The sequence below is a fragment of the Triticum aestivum genome, chromosome 6B (assembly GCF_018294505.1).
Source record: "Triticum aestivum cultivar Chinese Spring chromosome 6B, IWGSC CS RefSeq v2.1, whole genome shotgun sequence".
Classification (NCBI taxonomy): Eukaryota; Viridiplantae; Streptophyta; class Magnoliopsida; order Poales; family Poaceae; genus Triticum; species Triticum aestivum.
In genome coordinates, this window is record NC_057810.1 from 694,929,335 (window position 1) to 694,943,780 (window position 14,446).

At 45.5% G+C, this 14,446-nt stretch overlaps 2 protein-coding genes across 3 annotated transcripts; one reads left to right on the top strand and one right to left on the bottom strand.

Moving 5' to 3' along the window:
• Window positions 1-5,258: 5,258 nt before the first annotated feature.
• On the bottom strand, window positions 5,259-8,694 carry LOC123139413 (mRNA-decapping enzyme subunit 2). Its single transcript, XM_044559220.1, has 8 exons — window positions 8,448-8,694; window positions 8,206-8,357; window positions 7,924-8,051; window positions 7,742-7,840; window positions 6,940-7,092; window positions 6,260-6,363; window positions 6,023-6,090; window positions 5,259-5,699 (listed from the first exon to the last, which is right to left on the bottom strand). The coding sequence occupies exons 1-8, from the start codon at window positions 8,531-8,533 to the stop codon at window positions 5,446-5,448; spliced, it is 1,044 nt and encodes a 347-aa protein (XP_044415155.1). The 5' UTR covers window positions 8,534-8,694; the 3' UTR covers window positions 5,259-5,445.
• Window positions 8,695-10,562: 1,868 nt separating this feature from the next.
• Window positions 10,563-11,670, top strand: LOC123139414 (photosystem II 10 kDa polypeptide, chloroplastic). Of its 2 annotated transcripts, XM_044559222.1 has the most exons (5): window positions 10,564-10,816; window positions 10,905-10,963; window positions 11,084-11,139; window positions 11,262-11,314; window positions 11,450-11,670. In XM_044559222.1, exons 1-5 carry the CDS (start codon window positions 10,657-10,659, stop codon window positions 11,542-11,544), a joined length of 423 nt encoding a protein of 140 aa, XP_044415157.1. In that variant the 5' UTR covers window positions 10,564-10,656; the 3' UTR covers window positions 11,545-11,670. The 2 variants fall into 2 exon arrangements, with proteins under 2 accessions (XP_044415156.1, XP_044415157.1); XM_044559221.1 differs by having other exon boundaries at window positions 10,563-10,816; window positions 10,905-11,139.
• The last annotated feature ends 2,776 nt before the right edge of the window (window positions 11,671-14,446 follow it).

Here is a 14,446-nt window from a genome sequence, read left to right on the forward strand (position 1 = left end):
CCTCCTCCTCTTCTTCTTCTTCTTCTTCCTCTTCCTCTTCTTCTTCCTCCTCTTCTTATTATTATTCTTCTTATTATTATTTTCTTAATTTTATCTTTCTTCTTCCTTGTTAACTAAACCTAAACTAAACTAAATCTAAACCTAAACCTAAAAAACAGAAGAAAAAACCTAAACTACACTAACTAAACTATACTAATTAACAGAGAAAATGGGAAAAAAAGAGAGGGGGAGGGGGCTCACTGGAGTGGGGGAGGTGGAGGAGGCCGACACCGACAGGTCGGGTCGGGCGGCGGGGCATCAGAGGGGCCGAGCGGCGGGGTGTCGGGGGGGCAGGGCAGCGGGACGTCAGGGAGGTTGGGCGACAGGGCGGCGGGGCGTCAGGGCGGCCGGACGGCGGGGCGTCAGGGCGGCCGGACGGCGGGGCGTCGAGCGGGCCGGAGTGGCGGGGCGTCGGGGGGGCGGGGTGGTGTGCAGGAGCGGTGGGGCATCGGTGGTAGCGGGCGACGGGTCGGGACAGAGTGTGGTCGAGGGCGGGGGCGGGGTGCAATTGGGGGCGGTGGCGTGGTGCGGGGCGACGGGGTGCGGTCAGAGAGAGAGAGAGAGAGAGAAAGAGAGAGAGAGAGTGAGTGAAAGCACAAGTGCTCCCTGGGTGATTTTGGTAATTAATGTCAACATATCTCTTGTTGGACCAATACTCTTACCTAGTATGTTTCAGATAAGTTCAACAATGGAGTGGCATGGACTAGAGGATGTGGAACCCCTTCAAGATGCTAAGGACAAAGGATTGGCTCAAGCTCAAAGCACAAGACTCTATATTTTACTTTTAGTGATCCAAGATCACATTGAGTCCATAGAAAAGCCAATAGTATTAAGAGGGGATGAGGTGTTGCTTAATGGCTTGCTTGCTCAAAGTGCTTAGTGATATGCTCCAAAGCCCTCAACCACTTTCTCACATCCACAGATGTCCCAAACCAAAAATCAAACTCGGCCCCACCGAATCTTTCTATCCGGCACCACCGAGTTCTCTTGACATAGCCACTGCCAGAAACCCTAATCGAGTCGGTCTCACCGATGGGATCTCGGTCTCACCGAGATGGGCTTGCAAACTCTCTGTTTCCTATTGCAATAATTTCGGTCCCACCGAGGTATGCAATCGGTCCCACCGAGTTTGCCTGGCCAACTCTCTATTTCGCTTATTACCCAAATCGGTCCCACTGAGTTTGTGTAATCGGTCAAAGCGAGTTGAGGCTTTACCCTAACCCTAGAACATCGGTTCTACCGAGTTGATCTTGTTGGTCCCACCGAAATGCCTAACGGTCACATTATGAACTAAATCAGTCTGACCGAGTTTCACGATTCGGTCCCACCGAGTTTGGTAAATTATGTGTAACGGTTAGATTTTGTGTGGAGGCTATGTATACCCCTCCACCCACTCTTCATTCATGGAGAGAGTCATCAGAACATGCCTACACTTCCAACATACATTTTCTGAGAGAGAACCACCTACACTTGTGTTGAGGTCAAGATATTCCATTCCTACCACATAAATCTTGATCTCTAGCCTTCCCCAAGTTGCTTTCCACTCAACTCTTCTTTCCACCAAATCCAAATCTTGTGAGAGAGAGTTGAGTGTTGGGGAGACTATCATTTGAAGCACAAGAGCAAGGAGTTCATCATCAACACACCATTTGTTACTTCTTGGAGAGTGGTGTCTCCTAGATTGGCTAGGTGTCACTTGGGAGCCTCCGTCAATATTGTAGAGTTGAACCAAGGAGTTTGTAAGGGCAAGGAGATCGCCTACTTCGTGAAGATCTACCCGAGTGAGGCAAGTCCTTCGTGGGCGATGACCATGGTGGGATAGACAAGGTTGCTTCTTCGTGGACCCTTCGTGGGTGGAGCCCTCCGTGGACTCGCACAACCGTTACCCTTCGTGGGTTGAAGTCTCCATCAACGTGGATGTACGATAGCACCACCTATCAGAACCATGGATAAAAAATCTCCGTGTCTCCAAATTGCGTTTGCACACTCCAATCCCATCCCTTTACATTCTTGCAATTTGCATGCTTTACTTTCCGCTGCTCATATACTCTTGTCATGCTTTCTTGATATGTATTGTGAATGTTAAAACTTGTGCCAAAACTCCACTTCAACTTAAAGAGATTAAAAACTGCAACTTTTCTTACTTAGAGTCTATTCACCCCCCCCCCCCCTCTAGACACCTTTTCTCGATCCTTTCAGGGAGAGAGAGAGAGAGACACACAAAGAAACTTTGTAGTCGCTAGCAAATGGCAAAGAGGTGAGGTGGGCCATTGCAATAAGCTGGCCTCCACTGAACCCCACCCCCACCTCTTTGTCATCTACTAGCAGACGGCAACATTCCTTTGTCGTCCGCTAGCAGACGGCAAAAAACTGGCTGATGGCAAATAGTGTCTTTGCCATCAGCTCGTTCGTTGCCGTCTACTTTTCTAAAGCTGTCAGCAGAGACCTTCTTTGTCGTCTGCTAGCAAACGGCAAAGAACTGGCTGATGGAAAATTCTCTGATTCCAGTAGTGGACCCATCCAAAGCATCAAGGAGGACATCTGTCTAGGGATTTCCTTCTCAATAGGGAATGGGGTTGGAACCCAATTCTGGCTAGACCCTTGGTTGGGTTCCGAGCCCCTAAAAACAAACTTTCCCGGCTTGTTTTTGATCTATTCTAACCCTCAATTAGTTTTATCTAGGGCATTCCGTGATGGAGTGTGCGATGTCTAGTTCCACCGCGCCTTCGGGCATGTAGAGCGGGAAGATTGGGATACCCTACGGGCATCCTTACCAACGGTGCTTGCGGACTATCCGAACCCTATCTCATGGAAGCTAGCCCCGACGGCAGAATTTTCGGTGCTTAGGCATACCACACCCTATGCCAGTCCCCGGCCACCCCCTGGCTTTCTCCCTGTAGAAAGCCCCCTTGCCGCTGAAGATTAAGATCTTTGTGTGGCAGCTACTTCGAGATCGCATCCCTTCAAGGAGTGAGGTCCTGAAGCGGCATGGCCCGGGTGATGGTCTGTGGCCCCTATGTGTGGCACCGGAGACAGGGACACATATCCTCCTTTCCTGCACGGCGGCACGGGTACTTTGGACGTACATCTGTGAGGCTCTTGGGACCGAATGGGAGGCCCTCAACCTCGCGGAATTCCTCCAGTACGGGGCTACATTACGCTCCTGTCATCGACATTTATTTTGGCTTATTTTCGTGGCATTGTCTTGGACGCTTTGGACAGCTCGTAATAAGATGGTGATTGAGAAGATCCTTCCGAGGCGGGCATCTGACTCTTTCTTCAAATTTCTTGCCTTTTTTACAACATTGAGGCAGCGTGACCGTGACCGCCTAGGGCTCATGATGGATGCGCTTTTGGCTGTGGCGCGCTGACTTTCGTCATAGTAGGGCCGCTTGGTGGCTTTTTTATTTCTTTTTCTTTCCTTGGGCATGTATGTGCCGTTTCCCCAGCCGTCGCTTGAGTATGACTTTGGATGTTGGTTGTATGGACCGTTGCTTTATTTATAAAGCAGGGCGAAAGCCCACCTCGAGAAGATTTTAACAACCACCATGGGTGTAATGCATGTAAACAACTTCTGCACAAAGGAACATACAAAATTAGTGTAAAGAAGTACTCACTCCATTCCTTATTATAGTGCGCATAGGTTTCTGCCTTAGATTCCGAATTGTAGTGCGTATAGACTGTTTTGGACGAAAGTATCCCTTGGCTAGTCACGGGAGTGCAGCAGCAGGCACCCACGTGCTTGACAGACCTAGCAAGTATAGGGGCAATTCTCGTCCAAAAAAAAAACGCCAGCACGTGTCTTGGTATAAGAGCCACTCCACAAGGCGGGCTACAAATAGGAACAGAGGGAGTACTAATGGCAGTGAAGACTCTGACATTCCCATCTTTGTTGCTTTGATGGGGAAGGCCAATGTTCATAAAGCATTCATCCTGGTGAGTGGCTCCCTCCATATTTTGTTGTATCGATCATGAATGTTCAAGTCTGTTGAAACTTACTTCTCTTTATTGATGAAAACAGTACAGTATTCTTGATCAGGATTTATGCATTCATAACCAGTCATACCTCAGTTTACACACACACAATATTAATTTACTATTGCTCAACTAACTCTTGTGTTGAAATCTGGAATAGATTGTCCCCGAGCAATATCTTGGAGATGAGCCAGTCGTCCATTTCCAGCTACTTGCGAAGAAATGGAAGGGGAAGTTTAGCGTTTAGCGTGAGGATTATCGAGTTGTAAGTGGATGGAAGAAGTTCGTCAAAGACAATGATGTGAAGATGGACGATATCTGCCCCTTTGAGCTGTTGGCCAACAAAAGGAGTGCCATGGAAGTCCATATTGTCCGTGCAAATAATGGCAATTGATTGATATGCCATACTGCCATCTTACCGAGTTCCCTATCCCTAAACCCTATAGCAAGTACATTTTGGTGATGGTGGTACTTCTTTCGTGTTGGCTAGTAGAGTCCTAGACTCCTTGTTGTTTTGACCAGACGATGCCTACTTCACCTGCGTGATGCTGCAAGTTATTACCAAACTTGTGTTCGATTCAATGTTGAATTAGTGATATCGGTGTGTTGCAGAGTCCTGGACTCCTTGTTGTTTTGACCAGACGATGCCTACTTCACCTGCGTGATGCTGCAAGTTATTACCAAACTTGTGTTCGATTCAATGTTGAATTAGTGATATCGGTGTGTTGCGGTGAATGCTGATTTGAAGCCGCCTTGTTGAATCTAAAACCTACATGTTTGATCCATGCTGAGTTAGTTCATGGGTGCTACAAGACTTGCCTCTTGTTGCAACGATTTTTTTGTTATCATCCTTTTCACTGTTTCTTGATGCATTTGTGATAGGAAATAGCTGCAAAGAAAGCTCATCATGTGCTAACAGAAGAACTGCAAGTGTTATGATTTATTCCTGTAGTGATGTGATTCATGGATTTATGCACTGCTAGCTCCAAAAATCAATGTGCTTTCACCTATGCCGTTCCTGCACTTCACTTATATGTATTCCTATGTTTGTTACCAGGAGTGTGGCACAAGAGAGCCAAAAAGGATTGTCTTATTCAGCGTCCGACCGATTAGAAAGCTGGTTAATTTACGACCCAATGCTAATAAAGAGGGCCATAGCGCACAAGAATTCTTCCTGCACTAACCAGTGTAACATGCAAATAATTTCAGACATCGCATATAATCCCCTAAAGCAAAAGCAAGAATTTAAGTGTATGAAAGACATGACATAATAACAACTCAAGAAAGATGCGACAATTGTTGCGTTCTAGATTACAGATACCAAAAGAAGAGGACATGGGGAAGACGAAATGCCGTGGCGTCAAGGATTCCAGTTAACAATGAGGGACGACGGCATTCCAGGGGTACAGGAGTTGATGGTCTGTCAGGATCTTAGGTACGCAGAAAGGAAGCTTCCATGGACTGCAGGATACTGGCCGTATCGAATCTGAAGCTTCTGAAGCTTTTGCCAGGGCGGTTGTCGACGTGCTGCGTGCCAGATCCTGCTCTAGTAATAACAGGGTTCTGCGTGCCAGGCCCTGCTCTAGTAATAACAGGGTTCTGCGCGTCAGACCCTGCTCTAGTAATAACAGGGTTCTCCACAGGCACAAAGACACCCGAGGGATTCTTCGCTTTCCACACAGTACCTGTGGAGTGATGTTACCGTAGATGTCACCTCAGGGTTCACAACCATGTAAGAAAGCAGTACATGTCACAACAGGTTCAACATGGGTATATATCAAGCGCCAAAAGTTACTCATGAATATAGTATTGCCCTCGAATATGTTATACTTGTGTATTAGCTTTGGTTCACTTTGGAAAGACATCTGTGGATTGACTTTAGACTTTAGAGAACAGGGCTTGGTAAATTTGAAGCAAAACAGTTAATACAGAATTAATTCGTGGGTACTCAGGAATGTCTTTATCTAGGCCAATGACCACAATGGGCATAAGAGGGAGCAGAAGAAACCTCTAGCAGATGTATCTGACTTCTGATATACTTGGGACCGATGTGTGCCTATCCATGATTTTAGACCCCTGGGACAAGCAAAACCGTAAGGCGCCAAATAATGTGGAACCAACAAAATACATTTAAGAAGCAGAACCAATCGAACATGCTAAGAGTTTAACAGCAACAATGGGAGCAATGCATATAACAACTTCTGCACAAAGGAAGACACAAAAAATAGTGTAAAGAAGTACTGACGTCAAAAATGGTGCAACCATATAAAGCTTCATCCCATTCACTCCACGAGATATTGCATCATCACTAGCAGGTAGAAGATCATCAATTCTGTGCCATGAGATCTCCTGCCATATTCACAGAGAGAAAAGGTTAGCAGTGGCAATTTCACTGATTTACCAAAAAAAGGTTTAAAGAAGAAGAGAATAGTAAATAAAAACCAAACAATGCAAAGACAATAGCTTTGAAGCTCGAGCAAACACAAAAATTACTAACACAATGCTATACCTAAGATAGCATACGGGATAATAAAAATTTGCAAGCAGTTTGGTCATGTGGCAATGTTCAAACCAAGGAAATAAGAACATGTGGGGATGCAATGTGCTGATTAAAAAAACATGTGTGAAATTGCAAAGAGTCTGGGCATGTGTCAGCGTTACAAAAATAGTAACAAATATCTACATAGTGCCACTTCTCAGCCGGGATGCACTGTTGCAAAACATCAGGACCATTCAATTACAATATGTTATTCAGAAAGGAGAAACTATTACATACAGTAGTAAATACAATTGAAGACTACCGATTAAGGAACCATGACATGCATACCAACACCATACCATATATTCATAACATGATGTTGATAGGTGCGGAAAAAATTGTTTTACCGAATAGAAAGATGAGGAAAGATTTGAGAATTTGCATACACTGATCTCTTTCTTAGTTTGAGGTGCGAAAACAGTATCTTCCTTAACACCCGTAATAATATAGAGTCGAACTCTTTGTTGTCCAATTGAAACTTCAATGTGGTCATCCATTTTCAAAAGCTTAGAAACATCACACCCAGTCTCCTCCAGAACCTGCATAGTTATGCAAATAAATGTCGCTTAGGTAAAATTGGTTATGTAATGAAAAGCAGGGAAGAGTAAAACATGGACAGGACGAGCTTGTAATTGGACAAAAGAAAAAATATGATAAAGTTCAGATCTTCATGTAATTTATGCAGAGAACTAATGGGTATAAATATAGCTAATTGGTGCTAAATTGCCTCATTCTCGGTCAAGAAAAATAGTACAGACGACTAGAGAGCTTGATGGTCCCACCTAGCAAAGAACACATCTAAGAACGGAATAATAGCTGAAACATGAGACTTGGTTCTGTAAATATGCTACAAATTGGAGATTCACTTGTTATCTTTGACATTGTGACAGTGACACATTGCCAAAAGGAACACTGATGTGGTCCATTGTTGGTGTAAGAAGACACCCATATGTAGAGAACAGATCCAGACATTAACTCAAGAACGCAATGTTTTGGCGTGCATAGAATATCTAGAGATTTGAAATTTGAATTGTTAGGAAACTAATCTGTAAAAACAAAGAACCTCCATGTTCAGCAGACCAGAAAATAACAGTCCGGCAATATCTACAAGCATTATTGCTTCACTACAAGTGCAATATGTCTGATGGAAACTGTAAAGCACAACGCGGATCAAGCCCAGAAACTTACTTCTCTAACTGCACAAGTATGATCCTCTTCATCTTTGCTCCTCTTTCCACGGGGAAAACTCCAGCTTGCACTAGACTTCCATCCTTTCACAAGTAAGCACTGCAGAGAAAAAGGGAGAGGTCAGCAAACCTTGAGATTCAACAAAATTCCAGAGGAAATTGAGGGCTATTCAACAAAATTACCCTGTCATAATTGTCATCGAGGATGATGGCGCCGGAGACGGGGACGCGGAACTTGTAGTGGGTGAAGTCCTTGTAGATGTCGTCGAGGTGCGCGCGGTAGGGCCTGAGGGCGGCGCAGCTGTTGAACACTGCGCACACAAGGACGACGGCGACCGCGACGGCGACAATGTCGGAGTCAGCGACGAATCCGCCAAGAACCATCGTCCTCGACGGGGCTCGGAGTCCCGGGCCGTGACGAGACAGGAGCAGATTTAAAGGGGAAAGGAGCGATCTTTATCTTACTGAGGGAGGTGAAGTCCTTGAAGGAGAGGGACTTGAGGGAGGGGTTGTGCTCCACGGAGTTGTCCTCGTAGAACCAGTGCGCCTGCTCCAGCAGGAACAGAATCCGCTCGAACGACTCCAGGTCCTCCTTGGGCACGTTCAGCACGAACCGGCTGCGGCACGAGATTGGATTGGATTGGATTCGGGTTGGGTCTGATGGAGTTGCGGAGATGGGGATCGGGGGATGGGTTAGGGCTACGCACCTGCAGAGATCGTCGAGCAGCTCCTGCGGCGGCAGCTGCCCCCGCGACGATGACCGGTTCAGTCCCCCGCCGCCCGCCATCGCCATCCACCGCCCGCCGCCGCCCACTCGCTCTCGCGCTCGCCCGCCCCTCTCTGGCTCCGGTCTCCTCACTGTAGGCCGGACTCGGGCAGGGGGGCAGTGGAGTATGGGAGCTGTGACTCAAGCCGGAAAGCGTATTACATGTTTTACGTAAACCGAAATTTCGTTGCTGCACAAACTATCTGCCGTGTTATTTTTTCTTTTATTGAAAAGGCGTTTGCCTGGCTTTAGCGAACTGAAACCTTAGGCAACTCTAAGGCGGTTCATCAAATCACCTCCTAAATCATTGGATTTGACATTTCGGATATTTTTTGTCATCCAACGCTGGCCATCAAATTTATCTGAACCGGTTCGAATGTTCAAATCCCACAATCTGGAACCAAACATAAGGGTGATTTGTTGGCGTCCGGATATCCGCACAGTACGAGTATCCACACTCGCACCAGTGCCCGTACTAGGTGATTCTGCAACGAGGATATGTGATTCTCATCAATTTCAACCTTGTTTGTTCCTAAGGGGTCCTTGGACCTTAGGGGAGGTATTGCGAGAGAATGGGGCTCGCCTAGAGCCCTTGGATCAAAGGGGGGAAGCATGCATATCCATGGAGGATGCATGAGCAGACCGGCTATTTAGACACCTTCAACCCTAGGCATCGACGATCATCCATCCAATCCATCCACAAATCCACACAGTTGTAGGAAGGTTGCACCCTCTCATCTAGAGGGATGGCTCTCCCTCAAGAGCTTCATCTCCAACACCAACACCACAACACCCACGCAAGAGGAACACAAGGAGGCACCGCCACCATCAATGGGCACTGGCCCTAGGTCGTGTGCGCGGACACCATCTTCGTCTCCCTCCTTGCTACAGTATTTTGTAAGATTTGAACATGGTGATGACATCAATGAGTCATTCCTCTTTGTGTTAGTATTCATATTTGTCTCCCTCACATCACGAAATCCATGTGACTTTCACGAGCTAGTCGAAGAGCAAAAACGAAAAATGATTTTGCAAGTGAGGCTTACATGGTGTGAAAAAATCTGAATAGCCGCGTGTCATGGACGCTGGCAGTTGCCAATTTTCCTCAGCTCGCAATGGTCTTCTTCACATGATCTCCCTCACCGCCATTGGTCGACATCCATGTGACTGGCGACAATGATGGGCTTGGGCTGATCCGGTGTACCTCCGCAACGGTGAGTAACCATCTATCTGACAAAATGATGTACTTCCTATGAACAATAAAGTCAAGAAAAATGAAACAAAAACTTCAAAAAATCTGATTTTTTTTAGCATGCAAGATACTCGGGTGCGCTAGGTGTGTGCAATTTTTTCCTTGTGATAAGACATTTGAAGACCTGTTTTTTTTTTCTACGAGCTCCTCAAATGTTTTATGCAAGAGGTGTGCAAATCACACTATTGCTGAGAATTACACTATTATAGTCTCATTCTTTTTATATTCTGAAACACTAATTTCTGTGCAATTTTTTGTCGTTGTTTGTTTTAATTTCTTTTTTTTATTTTTTCCTCTTTTAGGTAATAATATCAATGCCCTTAATTCATCCTATGTAAAACAAAATCTGTTTTTGCTATATTTTTGCATTTTTTAGTTTATATTTTTGTTTATGCAAAGAAATAAAAAAGTGACTGGCCGGTTAAAAAATTTCAGTCGCATGTCCAACTGAGGCTCCCTAATTTTCTTTTACAAAGCACTTTGCGTACAAATAGCATTGCCATCTTCTTTCCTTACTAATAATGAAAAAGCATTGTCATATTCTGATGTTACTGTTAAAGATAAGATCATCTGCAGCGAAACTCCCAAAATCGACCTGTCCGTGAGGGACACCTGATGAAATTTCTCAACCATGGAAAAAATAAAAAGGAAGGTGAAACCCTCGGTACTTATCCGTTCCAGATTGCATAAGTGCGGCGTTTCTGATCAGCCGAGCAAGAGACAAGGGCTGTTCACGTGATCATGGACCCATGACACGCCATTATAGCAACCTTCCAACCTGAAAACAGACGATCACTGTCTGCCACTCCCCAGCCTCCATGTATTTAAACCCATGCATTAGCCGTGAGAGAAACCGAATTGAACTGAAAGAGAGTGAGCCTAGTGAGTGAGCACAAACATGTCTGCCTCTGTCATGGCGTCTTTGGTTCTGCTGAAACCATCTCCCTCTCCACTGTTAGGACGAGCGAAGCTCCGGGGTGTGCGACCATCGGCGAGGCCATCGCTGCTCATAGTAGCCAGCAAGAAGGCGAAGAAGGTCCAGACTGCCCAACCCTACGGTGGGTATATACATGCCGTAATGTTCAGAGTTGAGAGCTACAAGCATAAATTTTACCTTCGCATGAACTTATGTGTGTCAACTTGTAGGGCCTGGTGGTGGAGTGGTGTTCAAGGAAGGCGTCGATGCGTCCGGAAGGGCGGCCAAGGTCAGTCTATGGACCTGGGTGTACTTTTTGTTACTTCTGATGTTATCATTTGTACTATCATTGATAGTTGATGAAATTTTCACTGTTGTGCATCGCTTAATAATTCTCCAATTTTACCAGGGGAAGGGTGTTTACCAGTTTGCCGACAAGTATGGAGCAAACGTTGATGGGTACAGGTAAAAACACGCGAACCCAAACCCACAGTTTCTGTCAGTAAAAACAAATGTCTACATAATTCAGAGATGATGCATGGAGTTCAGCTCTCATGACATCTTATTCGGTTCTTACTACGTTGCAGCCCGATATATACACCAGAAGAATGGTCTCCAAGTGGTGACGTTTATGTTGGAGGTACGCGCAGACCGACTGGCATCTCGAAACAAATAAGTTTACACTGCACGACGTTTCTTTAAACGTATCATAAAATGTTTACTGTATCCCAAATTCAGTAAATTTGACATTTTAGTTTCCTGGTGACTTATACAGGAAAGACAGGGCTGTTTCTCTGGGCAGTCACTCTTTCTGGAATTCTGTTGGGTGGTGCTCTTCTTGTCTACAATACTAGTGCCTTGGCTTCTTGAAGCCTGTGCGGCATACCAAAATATGCACCAGCGATGTGTATTGTACGGGTTACAACCGTAACGACATATGTAACTGAATGTAAATACCAGTACCCGCAGTCAATAATACCGACAATTAATTACTAATGTTCTCCTGTAAGCAGCATGGTGCAAGCATGATTAAGTTTTCAGTGCAAGCGCATGAGCTCTCTCGCAAATGTCATCAAGTTCTACAATGGCACTTGAATGTTCACAGAGTTTAATTCTGCAAGTAAAGATGAAGATAAAGAACATGGTGCTATCACCTAAGTTACTAGGGCATCTCTACGCAGCGATTCGGCTCCTGAGCTCATCTTCTCCCAAGAATTAACAGTCAATTCAAAAAAATATCAATTTTTTTGGCATGGAACATGATCGAGTGCGTGATGTCGGTGTCAAATTCGGTGGTGTATGGACCTTTGAGTAGGTCTCGGCAGAAAAAAATGGGGGTTTGTGAGAAAGTTCATTGTTCAGGCATTGTTTGGACCGATTTTGTTTATTTATTTATTTTTGCCACGGGCTCCTTAGATGTCCCAATACAAGTAAATTTGCCCGGACATAACGTATTTGAGTGTCTTGGTTGACAAAAAAATACAGTTTTTTCCAAAATTTTCTAGTTTTTTTAATTTACTGTTCATACTCGGGAGCAGATGAGCCTGGGCTCAAATGAATATTCTCAAACCATCCGTAAACGTATGAACTACACTGTTCGGACACTTTGTGCCCTCCAATACCATGCATCAAACGTCCACGGACCGGTCTGCACGTCCGAATTCCCGGAAACGGGAAGCAAAGTTGGGGGAAGTTGTGGGAGTCAGGACAACCGCCACGTAGGCGCTCGACACCCCAAACCTACCCCAAACCGATGCGGAGCCCACATGTTTGGACAATTCCACACTTTTTCCGTGTGAAAGCCACCCTTTCCATGTTGTCTTCACTCCGATCGCCGCCGCCACCCATCCCAGTCCCCACCCGTTTCGCCGTCCATCGTCGCGATGGAGCCAGAGGAGGAGGCGACGAATATGTTTCCAAAGGCGAAGGACCCATCGGTGGTGGCCGCTCGCAAGGTCAACATAGCGGCTCGGCGCCGCAAACAGAGGAAGAGGGAGGAGGCTTTGGCGGTGGCCGCTCTCCGAGTGCCTCCCCGGTAAAGTGTGTGAATCTGCAGATGTCAGTCATGCAAATGCAGGCGCCTTGCGTCGGGGTTAAATCCAGAAGATTGTATGTCTATGAATATGAATCTCGGAACTAAAAAAACCCCGGCTTATATAGGAACCGGGGGCACTAAAAAAACCTCAGCTTATATAGGAACCGGGGGCACCTAGGGTTTACATGAGGTCGGTTACATCTAGGGATAAGCATGCTGAAAGCACAAGTGCTCCCTGGGTGATTTTGGTAATTAATGTCAACATATCTTTTGTTGGACTAATACCTTTACCTAGTACGTTTCAGATAAGTTCAACAATGGAGTGGCATGGACTAGAGGATGTGGAACCCCTTTAAGACGCTAAGGACAAAGGATTGGCTCAAGCTCAAAGCACAAGACTCTATTCTTTTTATTTTAGTGATCTAAGATCACATTGAGTCTATAGGAAAAGCCAATACTATCAAGAGGGCATGAGGTGTTGCTTAATGAGGTTCTTGCTCAAAATGCTTAGTGATATGCTCCAAAGTCCTCAACTACTTTCTCACATCCACATATGACCCAAACCAAAAGTCCAACTCGGCCCCATCGATTCTTTCTATCCGGCGCCACCGAGTTCGGTTGACAAAGCCACTGCCAGAAATCCTAGTCTTTTCGGTCTCACCGATAGGGATCTCGGTCTCACCGAGATGGGATTGTAATATCTCTGTATGTATCCATTACCAAAATCAGTCCCACCGAGTTTGTGTAATCGGTCCTACCGAGATTACAATGCAAACTCTCTGTTCCTCTTCGTAACGTTTCGGTCCAATCGAGATGAGCGAATCGGTCCCACCGAGTTTGCCTGACCAACTCTCTGGTTAGCTTATTACCAAAATCGGTCCCACCGAGTTTGAGTAATCGGTCTCACCGAGATTATGTTATGCCCTAACCCTAACCATATCGGTCCCACCGAGTTGACATGTCGGTGCCACCGAAAGTCCTAACGGTCACATTATGTGCTAAATCGGTCCGACCGAGTTTCACGATTCGGTCCCACCGAGATTGGTAAGTTGTGTGTAATGGTTAGATTTTGTGTGGAGGCTATATATACCCCTCCACCCACTCTTCATTGGTGAAGAGAGCCATCAGAACATGCCTACACTTCCAACATACATTTTCTGAGAGAGAACCACCTACACTTGTGTTGAGGTCAAGATATTCCATTCCTACCATATGAATCTTGATCTCTAGCCTTCTCCAAGTTGCTTTCCACTCAAATCTTCTTTCCACCAAATCTAAATCCTGTGAGAGAGAGTTGAGTGTTGGAGAGACTATCATTTGAAGCACAAGAGCAAGGAGTTCATCAACAACACACCATTTGTTACTTCTTGGAGAGTGGTGTCTCCTAGATTGGCTAGGTGTCACTTAGGAGCCTCCGACAAGATTGTGGAGTTGAAGCAAGGAGTTTGTAAGGGCAAGGAGATCGCCTACTTTGTGAAGATCTACCCTAGTGAGGCAAGTCCTTCGTGGGCGACGGCCACGGTGGGATATGAAGGAAATATGCCCTAGAGGCAATAATAAAGTTATTATTTATTTCCTTATTTCATGATAAATGTTTATTATTCATGCTAGAATTGTATTAACCGGAAACATGATACATGTGTGAATACATAGACAAATTGAGTGTCACTAGTATGCCTCTACTTGACTAGCTCATTAATCAAAGATGGTTATGTTTCCTAGCCATGGATAAAGAGT